Here is a 22485-nt window from a genome sequence, read left to right on the forward strand (position 1 = left end):
TAACTTATCAGCTTATAATAACCTAATTTTTAAGAATAAAAATAGTGTCAGTTTTTAAGTTTTGTATACCAGACTTCTTGAACAATTTTAGCTTCTATTTCCTGAATTACCTATTCATTTGGTGTGTTTTGTAGTAGGTTTTTAAGAGGTCTTTAATAGTTCTTCCATTACCCCCTGTCCCCATCTATGTAACAGTCACTAGTCAATGATAAAGTCACTAGTTCAATTTCAGACTTTGATTCTGGGCATATATCCATCAGCTTGTTCTGTGCCTCTTTACTCACTAGAGTATTGCAAAATAACCATCTTCACCAGGCAGTTCCATTAGTTTTCAAAATTTAGACTCAGGCCTCTTTGGCAGTTTTTTAGACTTGGCTATCTTTTTGTAGGTCTTTTTCAGTGCTTTCCCAGATCAATTGTGTAGCATCTCTTGGGTCACAATTTCTGTTTTCTTCTTCTGTGTGAATACCTAAAGAGTCTGTAAGTTGTATTGTTTTCTGGTAAAATTTTCATTAAACAGATCAAGCAAATCACTGTTGCTAGTTTTACCATCAACATGCGTGTCTTCTAGTTGTTAATTTCCTGGTAAAATTCACACAAAACAGAAGGAGGAAATAGTTTGGACATTAGCATGAGTGTCAGCCCCTCACCTCAACAAGGAACACATTTTGTGTTACTTATGAGATCGTTTTTGATGAGTTTGTCCGGTGATTTTAGATCTGAGCATTCTAAGCTCGAGCTTATAAAATGCAACCTTGTCATTGTGCAGATTTTCAAGGCTCACTTCAAAAAACATGGCCACGAGGCCATCAGATGCATTTTGATTCCTTAAACTCTTCCTATGACTAGTCTGTTGCCAATATTTCTGATGTTGGAACATGGTTGTGAGCTCACATCATATCACTTGTTCTTGGAAAAGTGGACCATCCACTTCGTCCTTGTTTTCTTGATGCGTGTGAGGTGCTTGTTCTCGTTGACTATGGTGCTCTTACTCCTCGTGTGTCATATTTAGCAGTATTTCCTAATTTGTCATCGATAATTTTCTTTATGGTGTGTTTTGATACATAGAAATTAAAAAAAAAAAACTATGTAGTTTTGAATTTTTCTTTGATTTCTATTTGTGTTTATAGTTCTTGCCTAGATAGTCTTAACTGTAGTATAGATTTTTTTAACAGTTTTTTCTTTCTTTCTTTCTTTCTTTCTTTCTTTCTTTTTTCTTTTTTAGTTGCAACTACTGGCCCTTCAGTATATTATAGTCAGTCACCAGCATATAACTCCCAGTATCTTCTCAGACCAGCAGCTAATGTTACTCCCACAAAGGTAACAAAGGAATAATTAATGCACTTATAAATATCTTTTTTAATTGCTTAGGCTTCCTTCAAAGAAATTCAAGTAGTTCAGCATTAGAACTTCTATGTCCCACAAGATATTGATATTTTACATTTATCTCCAGACACAGAAGTCATGCTTCTTAGTCATCTTATTTTCATGTTACAATAAGTGTGAACATTTAGAATATTTTTAAATGGGGTGATGGTGGTGGTGGTGGGTCCTTCATCATTCTGTTTTGGCAGAAATAGGACTGCAATGTCCTTGCTGAACCACCATGTAGTATGCATTTCCAGGTATGAAATGTCTAAGACCCAATATTACAACAGTAGTTGAATGCAGAGTTTAAAGACAGAGGGCTTAGTGTGTTTAGGCCCTGGCTTTTCTTATCATTGTGCCCGTGGGCAAGCATCTTAACCTCTCTGTACATTGGTTTCCTCATATGTGAAATGAGGATAATAATGCCTTAATTTAGAGGATTTTTGAGGATATCAAAATGAGATAATATATGTACTTAGAACATTGCTCAGTTGGCACATTAGTACAAACTCAATAAATGTTAGTCATCGTTATTATTGTTGATATCATTTGACATGTTTAGGAATGAAGAAGATACATTTCCTATATATTTATTATAGGAAATACTAAATTTTTAAGATGCTGTTGTTAGTTAAGGCAGTTTTTATTATATGAGAACAAGGATATAATTTTACATATCTTTGTAAGCAGTGCTGCCTTTTCTTAATAATGCTCTGTGTTACCTAATGATATCTTTACTTTATCATATTTCTATTTGTGGTTTGTGAAATTTGGTTTGAATCTAGTTACCTGTATTTCTGTAGACAACCTCCGAAAAGTTTAACTTTTTTTTCTTTTAGGGTCCAGTTTATGGCATGAATAGGCTTCCACCGCAACAGCATATTTATGCCTATTCACAACAGATGCACACACCACCAGTGCAAGGCACAACTGCTTGTATGTTCTCTCAAGAGATGTATGGTCCTCCATTGCGTTTTGAATCTCCTGCCACAGGAATTTTGTCACCCAGGGGTGATGATTACTTTAATTACAATATTCAACAGACAAGCACAAATCCACCTTTGCCAGAACCAGGTTATTTCACAAAACCTCCAGTTTCAGCTCATGCTTCAAGATCTGCAGAATCTAAGGTTATAGAATTTGGTAAAACTAATTTAGTTCAGCCTGTGCCAGATGAAGGAATAAGGCCATCTTTGACAGCACCTGCGCATACAACACAGCCAGCTCCTTTTAAATTTAACTCCAACTTCAAATCAAATGATGGTGATTTCACGTTTTCCTCACCACAAGTTGTGACACAACCCCCTTCTACGGTTTACAATAACAACGAAAGCCTTTTAGGTCTTTTGACTTCAGAAAAACCTTTACAGGGAGATGGTTACAGTGCAGCAAAAGCTAGTCAAACCATTGGACCTCGAAATACATTCAATTTCGGAAGCAAAAATGTACCTGGAATTTCATTTACTGAAAGCATAGGCCCAAATCAAAAGAATCCTGGTTTTCGTCGAAGTGATGATATGTTTACATTCCATGGTCCAGGAAAATCGGTATTTGGAGCATCTGCTCCAGAGCTGGCCAGCAAGAATCATGAAGCAGATGGAGGGAGTGCCCATGCTGAGGATGATGATGACGGCCCTCACTTTGAGCCTGTGGTTCCTCTTCCTGATAAGATTGAAGTAAAAACTGGTGAGGAAGATGAAGAAGAATTCTTTTGCAATCGTGGAAAATTGTTCCGTTTTGATGCAGAATCCAAAGAATGGAAGGAACGTGGAGTTGGCAATGTAAAAATACTAAGGCATAAAACATCCGGTAAAATTCGCCTCCTGATGAGACGAGAGCAAGTATTGAAAATCTGTGCAAATCATTATATCAGTCCAGATATGAAGCTGATACCAAATGCTGGGTCAGACAGATCTTTTGTATGGCATGCTGTTGATTATGCAGATGAGTTGCCCAAACCAGAACAACTTGCTGTTAGATTCAAAACTCCTGAGGAAGCAGCACTTTTTAAATGCAAGTTTGAAGAGGCTCAAAATATTTTGAAAACCTCAGATGCAACAGTAGCCACAACAACAAACAAGGCTATGAGAAACGTAAAAGAACCCACAAGTTATGACAAAGATATTTGCAAATCGGGTGCCAGAAACATGAATTTTGAATTTAAAGTAGCAAAGAAAGAAGGTTCTTGGTGGCATTGTAACAGCTGTTCATTAAAGAATGCTGCAACTTCTAAGAAATGTGTTTCATGCCAGAATCTAAACCCAAGCAATAAAGAGGTCTTTGGCCCACTGCTAGTTGAAACTGTTTCCACTGTTAAAACTGGCCCAGAAAATATTCCAGATAGGTCTGCACTGACAATTCCAAAGGAAGAAGGTCACTGGGATTGTAGTATTTGCTTAGTGAGAAATGAGCCTACTGTATCCAGATGCAATGCCTGCCAGAATGCAAAGTCTGCTAATAAAAGTGGATCTTCATTTGTTCAGCAACCTTCTTTTAAATTTGGCCAGGGAGACCTTTCTAAGTCTGTTAACAATGACTTTAAATCAGTTTTCTCTATAAAGGAAGGACAATGGGATTGCAGTGTATGCTTTGTACGAAATGAAGAAAGCACTACAAAATGTCTTGCTTGTGAGAATTCGAGAAAACAGAGTTTACCTACTTCTGTTCCAGCACCTGCTGCTTTTAAGTTTGGTGCTTCAGAGATAAGTAAAACAAAGAGTGGATTTGAAGACATGTTTGCTAAAAAGGATGGACAGTGGGATTGCAGTGTATGTTTGGTACGAAATGAAGCAAATACTACAAAATGTGCTGCTTGTCAGAATCCTGGTAAACCGAGTCCGTCTACTTCTATTGTTCCAGTACCTGCCTCTTTTAAGTTTACTACTTCAGAAACAGTCAATGCTACAAAGAATGGATTTGAAGGAATGTTCACCAAGAATGAAGGACAGTGGGACTGCAGTGTATGCTTTGTGCGAAATGAAGCAAGTACTGCCAAATGTGTAGCTTGTCAGAACCCAAGTAAACAAAATCAGCCTACTTCTGCTATTCCAGCACCTGCCTCTTCAGAGACAAGCAAGGCTACAAAGAGTGGATTTGAAGGAGTGTTCACCAAGAAGGAAGGACAGTGGGATTGTAGTGTTTGCTTTGTGCAAAATGAGAGTTCTTCCTTAAAATGTGTGGCTTGTGATGCTTCTAAACCAACTCATAAGCCTATTGCAGAAACTCCTTCAGCTTTCACATTGGGCTCAAAAACTAAGTTAAATGACTCTTCTGGAAGTCAGGTGGGAACAGGATTTAAAAGTAACTCTTCAGAAAAACCTTTTAAATTTGGCATCACAGAACAGGGATTTAAATTTGGGCATGTGGATCAAGAAAATACACCTTCATTTACATTTCAGAGTTCTAATGTAGACTCTAAGTCAACAGTGGAAGGATTTAATTTTTCTATTCCTATGTTTTCTGATGGATTTAAATTTGGCATTCAGGAGCCAGGAAATCAAGAGAAGAAGAGTGAAAGGCCCCTTGAAAATGACAGTGGTTTTCAGGCTCAGGATGTTAGCAGTCAGAAGAATGGTAGTGGTGTGATTTTTGGTCAAACTGGAGGTACTTTTACCTTTGCAGATCTTGCAAAATCAACTTCAGGAGAAGGATTTCAATTTGGCAAAAAAGACCCTAATTTCAAGGGGTTTTCAGGTGCTGGGGAAAAATTATTCTCATTGCAAAGTGGTAAAGTGGCTGATAAAGCTGACGCTTCTGCTGATCTTGAGAAAGATGATGACGTCTATAAGACTGAGGACAGTGATGACATCCATTTTGAACCAGTAGTTCAGATGCCTGAAAAAGTAGAACTTGTAACAGGAGAAGAAGATGAAAAAGTTCTTTATTCACAACGGGTAAAATTATTTAGATTTGATGCAGAGATAAGTCAGTGGAAAGAAAGGGGTTTGGGGAACTTAAAAATTCTCAAAAATGAAGTCAATGGCAAACTAAGAATGCTGATGCGAAGAGAGCAAGTGCTAAAAGTGTGTGCTAATCATTGGATAACAACTACAATGAACCTGAAACCTTTGTCTGGATCTGATAGAGCATGGATGTGGTTAGCTAGTGATTTTTCTGATGGCGATGCCAAACTAGAGCAGCTGGCAGCAAAATTTAAAACACCAGAGCTTGCTGAAGAATTCAAACAGAAATTTGAGGAATGTCAGCGGCTCCTATTAGATATACCACTTCAAACTCCACACAAACTAGTGGACACTGGCAGAGCTGCTAAATTAATACAGAGAGCTGAAGAAATGAAGAGTGGACTAAAAGATTTCAAAACGTTTTTGACAAATGATCAAACAAAAGTCACTGAGGAAGAAAATAAGAATTCAGATGCAGATGCTACCAGTGTTTCTGACATAACCACTAAGCCAAATCCTGAAAACAGTGGGCCGACATTGGAGTGGGATAACTATGACTTAAGGGAAGATGTTTTGGATGATAGTGTAAGTAGTAGCTCAGTACAAGCTTCTCCACTGGCAAGTAGCCCTGTGAGAAAAAATCTCTTCCGCTTTGGTGAGTCAACAACAGGATTTAACTTTAGTTTTAAATCTGCTTTGAGTCCATCTAAGTCCCCTGCCAAGTTGAATCAGAGTGGGACCACACTTGGCAACGATGAAGAGCCTGATGTTACTCAAGAAGAAGAGAGAGATGGGCAGTACTTTGAACCTGTTGTACCATTGCCTGATCTAGTTGAAGTGTCCAGTGGTGAGGAAAATGAACAAGTTGTTTTTAGCCACAGAGCAAAACTCTACAGGTATGATAAAGATGTTGGTCAGTGGAAAGAAAGAGGTATTGGTGATATAAAGATTTTACAGAATTATGATAATAAGCAAGTTCGCATAGTGATGAGAAGGGACCAGGTGTTAAAACTTTGTGCCAATCACAGAATAACTCCAGATATGGCTTTGCAAAATATGAAAGGGACAGAAAGAGTGTGGGTGTGGACTGCATGTGATTTTGCAGATGGAGAAAGAAAAGTAGAACATTTAGCTGTCCGTTTTAAACTACAGGATGTTGCAGACTCGTTTAAGAAAATATTTGATGAAGCAAAAATAGCCCAAGAAAAAGATTCTTTGATAACACCTCACGTTTCTCTTGCGACCACTCCCAGAGAGTCACCATGTGGCAGGATTGCAGTAGCTGTGTTAGAAGAAACCACAAAAGAGAGGACAGATTTACTGCAGGTTGACGATATAGCAGATGCAACTTCAGAAGTTGGAGACATGTCTGTCACATCTGAAACAGCAACAAAAGCAGTAGTTTCTCCTCCAAAGTTTGTATTTGGTTCAGAGTCTGTTAAAAGCATTTTTGGTAGTGAAAAATCAAAACCATTTACATTTGGGAACAGTTCAGCTACTGGGTCTTTGTTCGGATTTAGTTTTAATGCATCTTTAAAAAATAACAGTGAAACTAGATCAGTGGTCCAGAGAGGCTCTGAAAGACAGACGGAATCCAGTAATTGCGAAGAGTCAAAGAATTCTGATATTAAACAGTCTTCAGATGGCAAAGTCAAAAATCTCTTTGCTGCTTTTCCAAAGGAAGAATTCTCAACTAATTACCCATTTAAAACACCAGAAAAGGGTAAGCACTTAGTTTCAATAGATTAAGCAGAATTTTTATTTTATATTTTTCTTTTTACTGTTTATCTTGATGCAGGCACTTTGTAAGATACTAATGTTTTACTAAAAGTTGGGTCATAACACATATGTGCAGTCTTTTTCCTCCTGAAATTATTTTGCCTGCAAGTGTTCAAAGAAACAGTATTTGTGTAAGTTATTTAGGAGATTTTAATAACTGGAAGATATTTATGTCATGCTTGGTGCAGAGCACACAAACCCAATGCGGTATTGAAGTTTAGTCACCCATACACTTGAATCATGAATATTAACTTGAGTCTGTTTTGTTTTATTGTTATTTTCTTCTCACTCAAAAGAAATGAAAAAGTGGCCCTGGGATGTCCATATTTTATGTAAGGTAATCTTGCCAGTATTTCTTAAATGAGCAAAGAATGAACTTGGATAAATGAACATAAAATGGCCAAAGTGGTATAAATTGAGGGACTGTGGCTTCTTATAAAGTCATACTCACTTTGATAATCAAAATGTTCAAAAACTAAATACTCTTTATTTTCTAGGATTTAATTTTAGTCTTTTTAAATCTAATCCAATGGCTTTTTGGACCAGCACCCCTTCCTCACAGCCTGAGAAAAAAGGTATAGAGCGAGCATTCTCAGTATGAGATGACATCAGTTTTGTTAGCAGCTGGTAGTCTTTAGCAAAGTAATTGTGGCTGTATGGAATTCGGTACTTAACACTACAGTGTGCTTGTTAAAAAATGCCAGTTTAAAAGCAAATAACTTTTGACTGGTGGTGTAATACCTTTTAATGTCGTTTCTTTTTAAATGTACTTGAATGTCATTGTGTTTTTCATTATTGCATAATATTATTTTGAAATAGGTTTATGTGATCTTTACATTTTGCTGCTTTGTACTTCATATTCTGCTTAATGAAGAAAGATCTTATTCTATCTAACCTTTATCTTTAGTCACTAATTTCAGCCATTTATCCAAACCTGTGACGGCAACAGCATGTATGCAACAAAAAGAGTATCCCATTAGAACTATTGTTTTAGTCATGTTTAGAAAAATAATAGTATTTGAAAGTTGACCCTATTTTTAACATCCACCATTATATTCCTGCTATGTTATATATGTAGTACAGATCTTTTGTAAATGAGAGTGGAACAATAGAAAGTGAGGTCTCTTAAAGACTCAAAGACACAGATAGGGACATTAAAACTCACTCCTAAGTGTCTAAAAAACATATTGTGAGCAACCCAACTGTGTTATAGGTTGCCAAACAAGTACATTTATAAGGTGACAGTCCTTGATTCCTGGGGCCTTCAGTTTTAAAGTATACCACTTTTACTACTAGCTCAAATAACTCTTAAGCTTTATTTTAAAGGATGCAGTCATTGACAAATGATGTGAAAAGTGAGGGCTTCCCCCTGCCCCCCCCGCAGCTAGTAAAGGGCATATATTTACACGCAGACTCTGTAGGCCTTAGGATAGGAATCCCTGGCCTAAGAGAAAATTTATCTGTATACTATTTTGAGACAAAGAGCATCACTGTTTCCAGTCTGAGTATGTCAGCTTCCCAAAGGATCTTAGAGATGAAGACTTTAGATGTGAGGAAATGAGGACTCAGCAGGCTGTCTGATAACACTCAAGTTGTCTTTACCAGCTCACAGCAGAACTGAAACAAGAATCTATCCTTACAGTGCTTTTGTACTGTCTGCAGCTAGGAATTGACACTTACGTTTTTGTAATGGAGGAGAGTGGGAAGCAAGTTTAATGTAAAAGGGCTAATTCTCCAGATCAGCACCATCCCATGGAAGTAAATTTGACCTGTGTGTGTAATTTTAAACTTCCTAGTAGCCATATTTAAAAAAATCAAAAGAAACAGGTGAAAAGAGGGAAGATAAAATTAATTTTAATAATTACCTTTTTTTTGCCATGTATAACGTGCGCTTTTTTGCCCAAATTTTTGAGGGAAAAATAAGGATGTGTGTTATATATGGGTAGTACTAATTTCCTATCTATATAAATGTTTTAAATTCTTTTATTTATGCTTATGTGTTAAAAGTGTAACTCTAGAAAGCGGTAACGATATCCGTATGCAAAGTAATACCCTGGAATATGATTATCGGTTTTGTTTATAAATAAATAAAAAATTGAATTAAAAAATTAGAACAAAAGTTTTTTTTCCCCTGAAAGCTTGGGCGAAAAGTATGGGTGTGCATTATGCATGGAAATATGTGGTATTCAGTTTAACTCATTATATCCTAAGTGCCATTTACACTTCTAATCAGTGTTAAAAACTGAGATATTTTATATTCTTTTTGGTACCAAGTCTTCAAAATCCAGAGTGTACTTTTATACTTGCAGCACATCTCAGTTGGACTGGTTGCATTGTAAGTGCCTAATAGCCACATGTGGCTAGGCTGCCATATTGGACAGTGCCAGTTGGTACATTACATACTTCATGAATTGCTTCCTTTATCATTTGTCAGTTTGGATAGCCAGAAATTCTTTTTTTATAGACCAGAGCAGATTATTTGAAGAATTTTTTTCTCTCCATTTTTTTGCCCTTTTTGTTGTTGTTGTTGTCCTTGTTGGTTTTTTAGCTATAGAAATTGTCTTAAATTCTTATAGTATTACTGATGTACAGGATAACAGTTTTTATTTTTTTATTTTTTCTTTTATTTATTTTTTATTGTTGTTCAAGTACAGCTGTCTCCATTTTATCCCCACCTTCCACCCTAAATCCTACCTCTTTGGCTTTATCCTTGGGTCCTTTATATGTGTTCCTTAACGACCCTTCCCCTTCTTTTCCCCGTTATTCTTCTCCCCTTCCCCTCTAGTTATTGTCAGTTTGTTCTTTATTTCAGTGTCTATGGTTCTATTTTGCTTGCTTTTGTTTGTTTTGTTGATTAGGTTCCACTTATAGGTGAGATCATACGGTATTTATCTTTCACCTCCTGACTTATTTCACTTAACATAGTGCTCTCCATTTCCATCCATGCTGTTGCGAAGGGTAGGAGCTCCTTCTTTCTTTCTGTCTTCCACTCCAGGAAGACAGACAGTCCAATTAAAAAATGGGTGAAGGACCTGAACACACACTACTCCAAGGAGGACATACAGAGGGCCCAGAGACATAGGAAAGGATGCTCAGCATCACTAGCCATCAGAGAGATGCAAATTAAAACCACAGTGAGATACCACTTCACCCTGGTCCGAATGGCCAGCAAAAACAAATCAACAAACAACAAGTGCTGGTGAGGTTGTGGAGAAAAGGGAACCCTAATGCACTGTTGGTGGGAATGCAGGCTGGTGCAGCCACTGTGCAGAAGAACAGTATGGAGTTTCTTCAAAAAACTGAAAATGGAACTGCCTTTTGACCTGGTGATTCCACTGCTGGGATTATAACCTAAGAATCCTGAAACACCAGTTCAGAATGTTCATGTGCACCCCAGTGTTCATAGCAGCACAGTTTGCAATAGCCAAGTGCTGGAAGCAACCAAAGTGCCCATCAGAAAATGAATGGATCAGAATACTATGGTACATTTACAGAATGGAATACTGCACAGCAGAAAGAATAACAGTTTTTATTTCATTTTATCTATTATGTGCTTTGACACATGCAAAACTGGATGTAACCCAAATTACCTGCTATCCTTGGCGATTGTTAACTTTCCTTGTGAGAACTAATCAAAGTAGGCCTTGCATTAATTTCATATTTACGCTACTTTTTACTTATGATTGCTTTAATTTTTTTTTTTTTTAGTTGGTGGAAATGCATGCCGAGTTTCCCAAAGTATTGTTTAGTATGCCAGATATGATAATGGTAGCACTTCTTAAATACCTTTTTAAAGTATAGCCATTAGTAGTAATTTTTTTCAATGATCATTAAGTAAAAGCATGATTTTTTTTTTGTCTTTAAGTAGATTCTCTATTCACTAAGGGTTTCTGATAGAACATTAAATTCTATAAATTAATGCCTACTACTTATTCTAATTTATTATTATATAGAATTGAAGCTACATCAGAGTGTGTGTTTATCAGTATGCTATTTTAATCTAAAGATAAGTCCATGGTTTTTATTTTCAGTTAGAATATTGATATTGATACTTAACCTCTTGTCTTTATCAATTTTTTTGACTTGCATTATAGCAAAAGAGAAGAAAAAATCGGAAGACTCTCCCTCAGAGGACGAAGTTCTCATTGTATATGAGCTAACCCCAACTCCTGAGCATAAAGCTCTTGCAAGCAAACTTAAACTTCCTCCAACTTTCTTTTGCTATAAGAATAGACCAGATTATGTTAGTGAAGAAGAGGAGGATGGTAAATCTTTTGTTATTTTGAAAGCGTTCTGTTCATGCTAATGTTAGTAATTGGGAGGTGTGGTTAAATTTTGTATGTGTAAATAGTCAATGGATGTAACGATTGAAAGAACTGCATTTACTTATTCAGTAAGCAGTTTTTAGATGGCTGCTGTGGGCAGGGCAGATATTTTGAAAGATTTGAAAACAGTTAAAATTTTTTTGGAGTCCTAGAGGGATGGGAGAACAATGAGTTGGATAGGGGTTCTGTTGAGGAAAACTTAGTGTGCCATATCAGAGTTGTTTGGCAGAGGAGCTACAGGAAAGTTTCAGTAAGACCAATTGGATAGTCATATAAAGGATTGGGTTGTGGGACATGGAGATAAGTAGATGAGCTAAAATGATAGTAGAGCTGCTCAAACAAGAGAAGAGCCTCAGTGAAAGTTCTAATAGTAACAGAGGCATTGTGATATATAGAACTGGCAAAACTAGTTGCTATTTGGATGTGGGGAGTAAGGAAAAGTGTAAAGTTGGAGATAATTTCTAGATTTCTGGCTAGGAAAACTACTGACACTAGAAATTCTTTTACTTAATAAAAATCAATTATTCTTTAAGATGAAGATTTTGAAACAGCTGTCAAGAAACTTAATGGAAAACTGTATCTGGATGACTCAGAAAAATATAAACCATTAGAAAAAAACCTAACAGGTATGTTAAGTTAAAATTACTTTTTAAAAGATCTTATTTATTTTTAGAAAGAGAGAAAGGGAGGAAGAAAGAAGGGGAGAGAAACACAGATGTGTGAGAGAGACATTTATTAGTTGCCTCTCACATATCCACCAACCAGGGACCAGCCTGCAACCCAGACATATGCTCTGACCAGGAATCAAACTGGTGACCTTTTGCTGTGTGGGACAGTGCTCAACCAAGAGAGCCACATTTGTCAGGACTCCCCCCCGCCCCAACCCCCTCACTCCCAAAATAGAGGGGAAGAGAGGGAGAGAAACATCAGTTGGTTCTTCCTCATGTGCTTGATGGGGGACCGAACCCTCAACCTAGGCATGTGTCCTGATCAGTAATCGAACCTGCGACATTTCAGTTTATGAGATGACAACTCTAACCGAGCCACACTGGCCAAGGCAAAATTACTATATTAAAAAAGAAAATTCTAGTTAAAAGGAACCTCCCAATCCAGTTTTGTAATTACCACATTTATTTATGCACTGTGCGCATGGGGATTTAAAATATTTTTAAAAAATGTGAAGTGAAAAATGCCGTTCTGGTAATTCTTGTTTTCTGTTAGCACTTGTACCTGGGTCTGTAATCTGTAGCTTTTATTGAAGGCCATTGTATAATAGTTGGACTTTGTCTATTTTTATCTTAACTTTCTTTTGTTTGTGTTATTACTGGATTTTCAGAAAATGAAAAAGAATGTATTATTATTTGGGAAAAGAAACCAACAGTTGAAGAGAAGGCAAAAGCAGATACATTAAAACTTCCACCTACATTTTTTTGTGGAGCCTGCAGCGATACTGATGAGGACAATGGAAATGGGGAGGACTTTCAATCAGAGCTTCAAAAAGTTCAGGAAGCTCAAGTAAGAACACCTCCATTGTTTTCCTTCTGGTTCAGCCGACTTTGTTGATGGTAAAATAGAATGTTCTTACCAGATGGTAATATTGGGTTGTGCCTAGCAACTGGATTAGGCATCCATCTACCAGTCAGCTATGTCCAGAAAAGGAGGAATTTTGTTCTACTTGTTACTGAACCCAGACAGTGCGGGGGTGGCGGGGCATCCTACCACTCACTACCTATGAGACAAAACTCCAAAGACAGAGTTCTGTGGAAAGGATTGGATTCTTTTATTTAACCATCATAAAATTTGAAATAATGGCAAATTTCTGCCTCAAAGCCTGTTTCCTCTACGACACTCAGAGAAAATTACCTGGCCACCTTCTGCCACCACTCGGTAGCTTAGCTGGTTTCTAGTTGCTGTCTGCCTTTAGGCATCTTTCGGAGTCTGTGGCCACACACCCTACTTGGCGATTGCTGCCCTCTTCCTTCTGGCTGCTATCCACAGTGTCTCTGTGCCTGGCTAGGCAGGATACACCTAACACAGCTCCGGTTGCTGCCACAGCTTTCCATGAGCCCCCCACCTCCACACATTGTTTCTGAGGCCCTGCCCTGGCTGGAGTGGCTGGGGAAGCGGGGAAACTGGCTGACAAGCCCATAAGACCTGAGGCCCAAGCTGCCTCCCCTTCCTTCCCCTCTTACCATTGCCCAAAGTCCAGGACCCAGGAACTCCAGTCTCTAGCAGCTGGGAAGGAGGATAGATCAGAAAAGGAACAGCGTTTCTACACTGCTTTTTAAATTCTTCCCCTGGAAACCTTTGCTCTGCAAGCGTGCGTGCCCTGGTTGCCCAGACAGGGCACGTGCGAGATTTCTCTCTCTCTCTCTCTCTCTCTCTCTCTCTCTCTCTCTCTCTCTCTCTCTCTCTCTCTCTCTCTCTCTCTCTCTCTCTCTCGCGCGCGCGCACAGCTCAGCCCCTCCCTCATTTCCGAGGACATTCCTGTTACATACATAAATGACTATAAAGGTTTACCTTTATATCTGTTGGGTTTTGGGAGATGGAGATATGGCATGGACTTTGTAGATATTTCTAAGAATGCCTACCACAGTACCAAGAACAGTATTAAGTGGTTTATTTTTCATGCAAGTTAGTTTATTCTAGGGTGGACAGAGTGGATAGCAAATAGCATTTGAAACCTAGTTCCCTTGGCTTATTTTGTACCTTGCTTTGTCAATAATTTTATAATTTGATTACTTTCTTAGCTCAGATGTAGTGATAATTTGAATAGCTATCAATACCTTGGTGTTTTAATTTGTGTTGTGCAGAAACTGGAAGACAAGGCCCCTGTCTAGTAGTTTTTTTACAGTGTAATATTGACATATATTCAGAATGGTTCCTTGACCCATCTAGTAATACTCTTTTATTGTTGGAAAGGTGGTTAAAATGAAAGAGAGTCCAGGAGTTAGTTATGAATGCAGTGGTCTAATTAAAGGATATGTGGTCAGAGAAAGATGTGGTCTAACACATGGTCTGTGTCTATAAGAAATTTACTGTCCTTCATAGTCTGTGATTAAGGACTCTAGCTGGCTGGCTTTTTCCTGCAGTCCACCTAGGATGTGCCAGCTATTCAGAATATTTAAACTTACTCATCAGTGCACATGCAGCTCATGATTATTAGCTAATGTAGTTACATCACTTTCTCTTTTATAACTGAATAGATTTATTTGTATAAGTTCTATGGAAGTTTTGCATCATTGGCCTCTCTGTGCTAAATCTAAATAGTTTTAAAATCATCAAGTTTCCCTGGTCTCTCTGGAACTATACAACATGTAATTTCTGTTTATTATCTTCTGTCTTTGCTGGCTGCTGGGGGCTTTATCAATGCAGTTACTCATTCAGCAAATACAGTATTAATATAAATTTGGATTTTGCATATTGAAAACAATGCAATTTACATGTGGCATCACTCTTATGTGCAAAACTTAAAAAAATAAACTTATTTAAGATGTATTTATTGTAAAACTTGAAAGTAATACTGAAAAGTTTCAGTGCGGGTGTGCAGACTGAATTGTATATCACTTACTCTTCTCCCATCTTGTGTTGCCATATTAGCTGGTACACAAAGACTTGGTATTAATTTTTTTTTCTTACCCAAGGATATGTTTATTGAATTTAGGGGGACGGGGGAGAGAGAATCATTGCGGGGAGAGAGAAACATCAGTTGGTTGCTTCCGGTATGTGCCCTGACTGGGATATGAACCTGTAATCTTTTGGTGTATGGGACAATGCTCCAACCAACTGAGCCATTCAGCCAGGGTGTCCTTGTTGTCTTTTGTCAGCATTTTGTGAACCATGCTGTTTATAGGTGTTGAAATACCTTATTTGAGGTGATTATTAAATTATTTTAAAACATTTTTATAACCTAAAATCTTATAAAACATTCTGTAACGTTATCATAATGGTCATTAAGTAGCAGTACTGGGGCTGTCCGAAAATACCTTTGGTTCAGAAGTTAAATGTGATAAATCTGTTAAGGTTGAAAAACATACCACAGTAAATTGTAATTTCACAGGGGAGCACCCACAGATGAAACAGAACTATAAACTATTAAAGCTAAAATGTGCTATAATGGATATAGATTTCTACCCTTTTAGAATACCTTAAATAATTTACACTTAGTGTAATTCATACTGGATTATGCAAGGTCTTCAGATATGTATCTCGTGCATAAAATGCCTGTGTACAGTATTTATAAACATTTACCATGAGCTGCAATAAAACACACCCTCCCCCAAGTAATCTGTGCTGTATTTATTGTGACACAATTTAAATACCATTTTAAAGTGTGCAATTCAGCGATTTCCAGTATATTCACATGGTTGTGCAACCATCATCACATTGAATTTTAGAACATTTTTATCACAGAAAGAAGTCTTGTAACCACTGGTAGTTGCCACCCTTCCTCATTTCCACTCAACTCCTGTAGCTGTAGATAACCACAGTTGTAACTGTTTGTCACTGTCGATTTGCCTATTCTGGACATTTCATATAAATTGACATAATCTTTGTGGCCATTTGTGTATGGCTTCTTTCACTTAATTTGTTTTCTGGGGGTATCTATATTGCCACATACGAGATTTATTGCATTGTATGGAAAATATCACATACCAGTTATCCATTTATCTTTTGATGGCTTTTTGGGTTGTTTCTACTTTTTAGCTCTTAATGAATAAAACTTGTGATACTCTAGACCATTTGACACATAGAATGAATTATCTTTTCTTTGTGTTTCAGCACCTTAAGAAATAATGATCTCTGCATTAATATTTTTATTTACATAAGCAAAATTCACTTTTGCGGTATGTCCATATGTGTATCTGTGTGTTTTCTATGGGTTCTTATACATGCCTGAATTCTTGTAATCCCTACCATAGACCAGGCTAAAGAGCAGATCCTCCCCAACCCACGACCTGTGGCAGCTGCTGATTTGTTTTCTGTTTCTGTCTTTTTGACTTTTCCATACTAACAACTAAATGAAATGACACATGTAACCTTTGGTACCAGCTTTTTTTCACTCAGCATAATGTCCAATTTTTTTTTTTTTAACTAAGTAGTATTCCATTGTGTGGATGTAGCATAGTTTGTTCATTAATAATTGAAGGTTATTTTCAGTTTATTTTGCTTTCCTCCTTTTAAAGGTGGAAGTTTATTGATTTAAGACATAAATATTTAATGATACAAGTTTTTTTTCTGAAGAACCATTTAGCTTCATCCTACAAGTTTAAATTTTTTGTATTTTCACTTTCATTCAGTTCAACATACTTTTTCTTGAGACATTCTTTTTGTATGCCTGTGTACAGTATAAACATTTACTATGAGCTAGTATTGTGCTGAGGATTGGAAATGCAGTACTGAACAAAACAGAAGTAATTTGATTTGTCTGCATGGAATTTTTAATTTAGGTACTCCTAAGGGGAGCTGAAATAAAACACACCCTCCCTCAAGTAATCTACGCTGTATTTATTGTGACACAATTTAAATACCATTTTAAAGTGTGCAATTCAGCGATTTCCAGTATATTCACATGGTTTCCAGTATATTCACATGGTTGTGAAAGTATATTCACATGGTTGTGATAACAATACGTTGCTTCCAAATTATTTGGTGATTTTCCAGATATCATTCTGTTACCGATTTCCAATTTAATTCTATTATTGTCTGTGACCATACTTTGAATAATTTCAGTTCTTAAAGTTTAATGAGGGCTCTCTTGGTGAATGTTTATTGTGCATTTGAGAAGAATGTGTAGCTTGCTCTTTGTGGGTAGGATGCTCAATAAGTGATAATCAGATCAACTTAGTTGATACTATGTTGTCTAAGTCCAATGCATCCTTGCTAACTTTTTACCTGCTTGTTCTATTGATTATTGGGAGGAGGGTTGCACACATTAGTTGTGGATTTGTCCTTTTCCTATCAATTTTTGCTTCATGTACTTTATTAGGAAGTGTTTCCTCTGCTTTTGTTTTCTAGAAGACATTGTAGGAATTGGTATTATTTTTTGCTTAAATGTTTGATTGCATTTACCACTAAAACCATCTGGGCCTGATAAGGATTTAATTGATGATACATATAGGTATAGGCCTACTCAGGTTATATATTTTTTCTTGAGTGTTTTGGTAGATTGTGCCTTTCAAGAAATTGGTTCATTTTATGTGTTGTCAAATTTGTGGGCATAACACTATTCATGAAGTATTAAGACTCATTTTTCACTTCCGATTTTAGTAATTTGTCTTCTTTCTTGTCGTTTTTGTTCGTTTAGCCTGGTTAGAGGAGTTTATGAATTTTATTTACCTTTTCAAAAAATGAGCTTCTGATTTTTTGGTTTTTTTCTCTTTTAATTTGTTTTATTGATTTCTACTCTTTCATTATTTCTTCCTGCTTTAGGTTTGATCTTTTATAGTTTCTAATGGTGGAAATTTGATTTTAGATCTTCTATGTATGCATTTAGTACTACAGATTCTCCATTCCTTGCTCTTGCTGCTTTTCACAAACTTTGATAAGTTGTAATTTTTATTTAGTTCAAAGTATTTTTATTTGGTTTTGAGACTTTTAATTGGTTTTGACACATGTATTATTTAAAAGTGTGCTGTTCAATCTAAATATTTTAGTACTTTTGTAGTTATAGTTCCATTGATTTCTAGTTTAATTCTATTGTGAACTGAGAGTCTATTTTGTATGATTTTTGTTCTTTTGATTTTGTTGAGCTGTGTTTTATGGCCCAGGTTCTGATTTTTCTTGGTAAATGTTCCATGTGAGCTTTAAGAGGTATATACAGGGGTGGGCAAGAGTAGGTTCATTCAACACCTCATGAAGCAGTGGGACTAACACAAGCAGGTCACTGAAATTCAGGTTTGTTCAGTGATTTTTTTCAAAGACTACAAGAATGTGTAAATAACGAAGGCCGGAAATTTGAGCACGTACGAGATTGTACCTAAGTGGACTGTGCCATTGTGATATTCTTTTGAGTTAATAAAGTTATTGCAATAATCATAATCTGTGTTTTTTTCCATACCAACAACTCCAAACCTGCTTTTGCCCACTCCTATATTTTCTGGTATAAATTTAAAAATTTCTTTTACTGTATTTTCCATTATAAAATTCCCATTTGATTTCTTTTTTATACCTTCTCTTTCTTTTCTGAGAACGTCTATCTTTTTTGCTTTATTTGTCCTTACCTTTTGGAGCTTTGTTATAATACCTCCTTTAAAGTCTGTCATTCAACACATGCATAATTTTATAACGTCCCTCACCCACTGCTAGCCAGAGAGTTGGCTTTTCTTGGGACTCTTTTCATCTGTGCCAAGACAGCTTCAATTTTCTGGGCCACTCTAGCACCTTGCTGGGATTCTAGGGGGGTGCCAAAATCCCCCTACAATGTTCTCACCACCAGATTATCCCTTAAGGTTTAATCCTCCTGCTGTTGTCTACCTTTCACATGCTCCTTCTAGTTGCTTTATCTGTTTAAGTTGAGTTTGGTTGTAGGTATTGGGAGAGAGAGAATGGAGTGTGTAATAGGAGAGAGAAGGTGACATGTGCTACTCTATTTTGTCTAGAACTCCCCAAGTCCTTGATTTATTTTAAAATAAGGTGTATGATGTTTTTGTCAGTCAGTATTTAATGACAGTTTCTTGTTACTCCTTCTTTGCAGAAATCCCAGAATGAGGCAATGACCAGCACAGCTGACAGTGTGTATACAGGTGGGACTAAAGTGACTGTACCATTTTTATGTAAATCTGAAGAACCTGATTTTATTACCAAATCTGTTGGTTCACCATCTATTTTGTCTGGAACTGTGGACAAACCTGTAGATTTGTCCACTAGAAAGGAAAATGATGCAGATTCTACAAGCCAAGGTAAAATTAGATAATGTTTTCAAAAACCTTCTATGCATACATTATATAAAGTACACCTGTATGTTTGAAAAGATAGACTTTTAAATGTAGATCCTAGGAAGTCCCGTTCTTAAAACAAATTTTGAAATATATAAAGGGTGATAAAGATATAATTGTGCTTACATGGAAATTTCTTTTGTGATAGTATTTCATTTGTAGTGTTCCCCTTACTCACAGGGGCATGTTCTAAGATCTCCAGAGGATGCCTGAAACTGCAGATTGTACTGAACCCTATATATACTGTTTTTTCGTGTGTGTGTGTGCGCGTTTGTGTGTGTGTGTGTGTGTGTGTGTGTGTGTGTGTGTGTGTGGATGGATGGATGGATGGATGGATAGATAGATAGTCGTCTCCCTCTATCTGTGAGGGAATGGTTCTAGAACTCCCCACCCCCTGCCCCGGAGATAACCAAAATCTGTGGGTTTACTTATCTGTGGGTTTTTTTCAATAAATGCTGGAAATGTATTTTCTCTTTCTTATGATTTTCCTAACATTTTCTTTTCATTAGCTTACTTTATTGCAAGAAGACAGTATTTATTACATGTAACATAAAAAATATATGTTCATCAACTTCTGGGCAACAGGGGCTATTAATAGTTAAGTTTTGGGGGAGTCAGATGTTATATGTGGATTTTCAACTGTGTTGGGGGGGTTGGTGTCCCTAACCCCACAAGTTGTTCAAAGGTCAGCTATTTTTAAATGTCTTTCTTTTTCTCTGCCCTCTTCATTAAATTAAGTATTTGGTTATAGTAATCAGTATTTAATATGCTTTACCTTTTTTTCATTTCAATTGCTTAGGAGAAGGGAATCTTAAAATTGTATTGCTTTATGTGTATACATTGTCTGTGTTAATTAATTTTTTTCAAAAGTAGTTCCTGAATAAGTAAAAAATATTACATGTATAGGTACTTTAGAGTCATAAAATGCTGGAAGAGGAAAGTACTTCAGACCTAGTGTCCCATTTTCAGATGGGGAAAGTAAGGCAGAAGACTTAACAGATCATGCAGCAGCACTCTGGCAGAATTAAGAAAAGACTTCAAAACTCCTGAAGACCAAGTATTTTTTAAAAATTCAGCTTTTATGAGCTTATCATTTATAATAGAGAACACAGATTTTTTATGAAGATGTTTCCTTAAAATGCAAACTTTGAATTAATGTTTTAGATTATAAAAGATAGTATAAAGCAGAAACTGTATACTTTAATATCTTGCATAGTATAAATCTGTGTTGCACTTTTTTTAAAAGTTATATTTGGCATGCTTTTGGTGTAGTGTTCATTGAGAGTACTACCTGTACACGTAGAGATTCTGAAGAAGCTCAGAATGGTCTGAATTTTGTAACTTCAGAGAAATAACCCAAAGATAATTTCTCCACACCCAAACCCCTTAGTAGTAAAGAAGATTCTACCGCATTGGCTCTGGGTCCTTGAGAAAAGTTTGATATTTAATGTATATTAAATGAAACATTAAATTATCTTTTATTTTTGTCAGTGGAAAACAAAACAATTTCATTTGGATTTGGAAGCAGCACAGGGCTGTCATTTGCAGATTTGGCTTCCAGTAATTCTGGGGATTTTGCATTTGGTTCCAAAGGTAAGATCGGGCAAAAGAGTTTTAATGACTATGTTACAGGATTTAAGCATAATGGAAAAGAACTATTCCTTTGCTACAGTGTTGTAACTAAGTTGGACATTTCTTCCCCTGTCCCTACCCTCCAGTTCATTTAGTGTTTTTAATAAGGGCTTCTATATTTTACTGTTATTTTTGACATTTATTACTATAATCATAAGAATTTTTATTGTATGTACATGATGTTGATAGTCCTCCCCTTTGGAAATGCAGAACTATCTTTCCTGTGTGGAATAACCTTGATTTTGGTACATTGTTCTCCTAGTCGTACTTTCAGGTCTGATTGGTCAATATTACAGGATTAAGAATCTTTTTTTTTTTTCTTTTCTTTTTAAAAATTTTTTTATTGTTCAAATATATTTGTCTCCACCTTCCTGCCACCACTTTCCCCTGTCCCCTGCCCCACACCTCCCTCCTTCAACCCTTTCTCATAGAATCTATCTTTTTTAATGAGGTGATTTTGTAGCTTTCTATTTTTGCAACATCCGTAATTAGATTTTAATTAAAGATTCATGCTAATTTATTGTGCTAAATATATAATTAGTTAGCTCTCCCTTTTTTGGTGGTTTTTCTTTCTCTTTTTTTGTCCATTTTGCTCTCTTTTGTAGAAAATAACCCCTTGTTTCAAGTTTTTGGCTCATATTTTCTTTCTTAAAATGTTTTTCACATATCTTATAAATTTGTGGAATAAATTTCATTGAGGATACATATTTACATGACTAAATCTAATTCAGAAATAGTGTTCTTCTATATCACATGTTTACACTTGTTTCACACCTCTTGGCACTTAAGAAAACACGTTATACAAAACTTTTAGTGGAAGCCTCCTAGGTGCTACTACCTAGACTGTTCTCATGAAATTGATATTGATTATTGACATGCTTATTTTTATACTTTATGAATTCTTTCTCCAGGTCCCAAGAGGATCAGTGGTTTTCAACTCCTGCCTTCCTATTATAATTTCCTGGGAGCTTTAAAAAAATTTCCCCAAACTACCTACAGTTTTATTGGGTTCCTTGGGAATGGTACCGCAGGCTTTGGTATTTTACACAAGTTCTTGGTGTGATTCTGATATACACCCAGAATTAAGAACCATTGCATTAGAGGAATTTTGAAATTTTCTGCCACACCCTCCAAGGGTATTTGGGATAATTTAAAAGTTCTCTGCTAGGGAGGTCCTAAATCAGTTATTTTTGAGCCCTAAACCCGAATATTGCCTAGATCCATTGTTACTATTCTCAGGAAGTTCCCATACAAATACTTGCATTCGTTGGCGGTATTGTAAGGACTTTTGTCTCTCCTTTTAGTTTTTTTTTTTCCTCCTTATTAAACCTGGCTTAGAAGGAGTTACTGTTTTTAGTTATTTATTTTGTTCTTTTTTTCACTGTGCCAACTTTTTAAATGATTTATTACATTTTTTTCTGCTTTATGTGTTTATAGCACCAGATGTAGGGTTTTCTAAGTCAGTAATTCATTAGCAAGTGATGAAAAATTAAGTGTGGTTTCTTTCCTGAGATAGTGGGGAATGTTATTAGCAGGCTGGGT

At 36.4% G+C, this 22485-nt stretch overlaps 1 protein-coding gene across 2 annotated transcripts in view; it reads left to right on the forward strand.

Moving 5' to 3' along the window:
• LOC129085608 (E3 SUMO-protein ligase RanBP2-like) overlaps positions 1-22485 on the forward strand; it is a 79690-nt gene that overhangs the window by 53452 nt on the left and 3753 nt on the right. The window contains exons 19-26 of one of the 2 annotated variants that reach the window (XM_054592020.1): positions 1226-1320; positions 2208-6993; positions 7547-7624; positions 11144-11314; positions 11908-12000; positions 12711-12889; positions 19071-19275; positions 20803-20904. In XM_054592020.1, coding sequence (XP_054447995.1) covers positions 1226-1320; positions 2208-6993; positions 7547-7624; positions 11144-11314; positions 11908-12000; positions 12711-12889; positions 19071-19275; positions 20803-20904 — 5709 coding nt within the window. The remainder of the gene's footprint in view (positions 1-1225; positions 1321-2207; positions 6994-7546; positions 7625-11143; positions 11315-11907; positions 12001-12710; positions 12890-19070; positions 19276-20802; positions 20905-22485) is intronic. The other variant, XM_054592021.1, reaches the window with a different exon arrangement.

Source organism: Pteronotus mesoamericanus, unplaced genomic scaffold, assembly GCF_021234165.1.
Source record: "Pteronotus mesoamericanus isolate MK-2021 breed Mesoamerican mustached bat unplaced genomic scaffold, CSHL_Meso_final scaffold_31, whole genome shotgun sequence".
Classification (NCBI taxonomy): Eukaryota; Metazoa; Chordata; class Mammalia; order Chiroptera; family Mormoopidae; genus Pteronotus; species Pteronotus mesoamericanus.